Here is a 3,721-nt window from a genome sequence, read left to right on the forward strand (position 1 = left end):
CTCTCTTTCTTTCTTTCTTTCTTTCTTTCTTTCTTTCTTTCTTTCTTTTTCTTTTTTTTTTTTTTTTCCGAGACAGGGTTTCTCTGGCTATCCTGGAACTCACTCTGTAGACCAGGCTGGCCTCGAACTCAGAAATCCGCCTGCCTCTGCCTCCCAAGTGCTGGGATTAGAGGCGTGTGCCACCACTGCCCGGCTTAGACTTTTTTCTAAAGATGATGTAAATGCATTAAGTGTTTTAAGGTTATAAATAGTTTAAGGTGTGTCTTTAAAACTTCCAAGGAGAAAAACAAGATAAGCAGCATTTCCCTTTTAGGGAATCGAGGGCCTGAAGGACGCTATAGGTCGACAGGTAGCCCAATGGGGGTTGTGATGAGATAAAGAGGGAAGTAGAGGGATGATCCATTTCCAAATACGCTGCAAAGAAAACTAGACTCTGGTGGGAGTGTGGAACTCTAGAATGTCTCCTGCCCTCTTCCTGTGCCAGCGCTGCAAAGAACCCCTGAAACTCTTACAGCAGCAGGGGGGGCCCTTGGAAGTCCAGCACCACGCCAATACCCCCACAGAAATTCCAGTTTCTGCAGAGTCCCAAGTCAGGACCTCCGGCAGACCCCACTCTGACGGTGGCAGGGTGTCCCAGGGAAGTGCCCTCTGCACTTTTACTCTGCTTACCTCTGGCGGACCGGACTCTGAAGGTGGCACGACGTCCCAGGGAAATGCCTGCTGTACCTTTACTCTGCTTGGTGAATCTGCCTCCATGAGAACTATGAACACTATCCAAAATACTGTCTTAGAGACCTTCGAAATCCTCTCCGACCAAAAGGTGGTGGACCACCCGCTGTGTGTGGACTGTACCGACCATCTTCTGATGCAACTAGACGACCAGCTCGCTCTCCTGGCATCTGACAACCAGAAGTACAAAAGTTTCCAGGACAGAGAGTTGCTGGTGAGTGAGGAAGAGAGGGAGGCGCTACACGCGGAGCTTTGTGCCGAACTGTCCAGTCTGGAGCAGGAGGAAGCAAGGCTGACCCAGGAGCTAGAGGATTTAGACGGCCATCATGCAAGGGTAGCCGCTGAACTCAGAGCAGCCCAGGCCGAGAGCAAGGAGCTGTATAAACAGCATGAGCAGCACAGGGTCGAGTACTCTGTTTTCAAGATGGAACAGCTGGAGCTGATGGACCAGCTGAGCAGTGTGGAGAACCAGCTGACGTATGCCCTGAGTCAGCAGTACCGCTTAAGACAGACCAATATCTTCAACGCCACATTTACCATTTCAGATGAGGGTCCCTTGGGCGTTATCAACAATTTTAGGCTGGGCTGTCTCCCCGGGGTCCGGGTGGGCTGGACTGAGATCAGTTCTGCCTGGGGACAGACAGTCTTACTGCTCTTCAGCTTGTCCAAGATAGCTGGACTGCAATTCCAGAGATATCAACTGGTTCCCTTTGGGGACCATTCCTATCTCAAGTCCTTGACTGGTGATGGCGTGCTGCCCTTATTCTCTGATGGGAGCCACAGCGTCTTCTTGAATAACAAGTTTGACTGTGGGATGAAGGCCTTCCTGGACTGTCTTCAGCAGTTTGTGGAGGAGATTGAGAGGGATGAGAGATGCCCCTGCCTGCCCTACAGGATCCATGTGAAGGAAGGGCTGATGGAGGATGTCTGGGACAGTGGGGAGTGCTGCTCCATCAGGACCCATCTGAACACGGAGGAGGAGTGGTCCAGGGCTCTGAAATTCATGCTTTCGGACTTGAAGTTGATCCTTGCTTGGGCTTCCTTAAGGTACTGTTAGAATTAACATTATTTTTGAAAATACATAACAATAAGGTTGTACAGCTCAAGAATGCATGTTTGTGATTAAAAGGTATACCATTTTGTCTTTTGAGACAGGTTTTCCAGAGTCCAGAGGCCTTAAGCCCTTCCCTGGTGCCACCACTGCCTTAGACCCCTGAGTGCTGACTGGGCTTGTATGAACCAACCAAGAATGAGCAAAAATTACATTATTTGCTCAGCATGACCCAGATGTCACTGCTGTGGTCCTTAGACCCTCGTCTCTTTCCCTTGTAGCTGTTTCTCTTGTTGTTCCCCTACACCCAGGCATTCAAGATGAAGAGGAGAAGGAATTGCCAGGAGAAGTGGGGCTGAGACCTGAACTTCCTGAAGAATTCTGTGGTGACTTTACTGTTTACAGTGGACCTTTGGAGGGCAGCGGTCATGGGGTGGGACCTTTCAGGGACTGCGTTTCTGTTGTTGTATAGTATAAGCCTTTCCTTTTCATCTCTAAGATGATTTTAATAAATGTCATGTTCTTAAATGACTAAAAGTGAGAAGTGTGATTCTGTGTGTGTGTGTGTGGAGAGAGAGAGAGAGAGAGAGAGAGAGAGAGAGAGAAAGAGAGAAAGAGAGGAGAGAGAGAGAGAGGCCTTAACGCTCAAGCTATCCTGGCATTCACTATTATGCTGCTTCAGCCTCTATATATGCTGGAATTTCTGTGCTGCTACAACTGAGAGGTTTCTCTTAATTAGGCTGTGTCAAAAGACGGTTTCACTGTTCCCTATGACAACGTAATCTTCCCAAGAGGGACACAGAAGTGAGAGGTTTCAGAGAAAGCTCCGGGATGGAAAAGGACTAGTTTCCAGGGAGGCGTTCTGTCCCTTCCTGGTCATCTGTAAAGTGGGGACAATTGGACTACTTACTCTGAAGTATTACAAAATCAACAGACGGCATTCAGCGTCGCTTTTTCCATGTGTTCACGTTTACATCTCACAAATGAAATTAACATGTCTTTACAAAATCAGAGAATCATCATCATCATATTTTATAAAACAGGACCTCTCTACATAGCCCTAGCTGTCCTGTAATTCACTATGTAGACAGGCTGGCCTCCAGTTCATAGAGATCTGACTGCCTCTGCCTGCACTGCCACCGTGCTGGAATTAAAGTTATGTGCCACCATACCTGGCTCATTCATTTTTTGATTCAGAGTCCCTTGAATGTATTAATGCCTGTCATAGTGATACATGGCTTTAATCTTCAGCACTCAGAAAGTAGATCTTTGTGAGTTTAAGACTAGTTTGGGCTATAGAGTGAGTTCCAGGCCAGCCCAGCCAGAGCTACATAGTCAGTTCCTGTATGTTTTTTACAAGAAAGGAAGACCTATGTGATAGCACAGAATAGGAAAGATCTACTGAATTCCAGCTCTCTTTTTAAGACAGGGACTCACTAAGTTGTTCCAATTGACCTAGGTAGAGCTCACTATGTAGCCCAAGTCTGGAAGTTCCAGATACTCCTGCCTTAGCATTTCCTAAAAGATTACAGGCCGGCGCCTGCTGCGAACTCAAGAGACATTCCATTCTCTTTTAGCGCTTCATCAGCTGGCGGTTGTACACGCCTTGCTAGGCGTTTGGGGAAGAATTCACGTTTATAACTGCTCATCTTTAGGCAAAGGCATCCTATAAGGATAAAATCACATCCATATTTGGAAAAAGTCCTTATTTCAGCAGCCAGAGAGTCTCTGCTCTCACCCTTACCCTCGTTTCCTTTGCTCCTCAGTTCCTCTGATAACCCACAGGCTTTCCTAAGGAGATTATTTACTCTTCTGCTTCTCCCTGTTTTACATAGGGTTACTATTTGCTGTGGTGAAACACCATAGAGTGACAAAAAGCAAGTTGAGGAGGAAAGGCTATTTTTTGGCTTATATGTCCACATTACTGTTCATCACTGAAGG

General features: G+C 47.0%; 1 protein-coding gene across 1 annotated transcript; it reads left to right on the top strand.

Annotated features, from left to right (window-relative positions):
- The first annotated feature begins 416 nt into the window (after positions 1 to 416).
- On the top strand, positions 417 to 2,313 carry Becn2 (beclin 2). Its single transcript, NM_001290692.1, has 2 exons — positions 417 to 1,776; positions 1,885 to 2,313. Exons 1-2 carry the CDS (start codon positions 458 to 460, stop codon positions 1,907 to 1,909), a joined length of 1,344 nt encoding a protein of 447 aa, NP_001277621.1. The 5' UTR covers positions 417 to 457; the 3' UTR covers positions 1,910 to 2,313.
- Positions 2,314 to 3,721: the final 1,408 nt, after the last annotated feature.

The sequence above is a fragment of the Mus musculus genome, chromosome 1, assembly GCF_000001635.26.
Source record: "Mus musculus strain C57BL/6J chromosome 1, GRCm38.p6 C57BL/6J".
Classification (NCBI taxonomy): domain Eukaryota; kingdom Metazoa; phylum Chordata; class Mammalia; order Rodentia; family Muridae; genus Mus; species Mus musculus.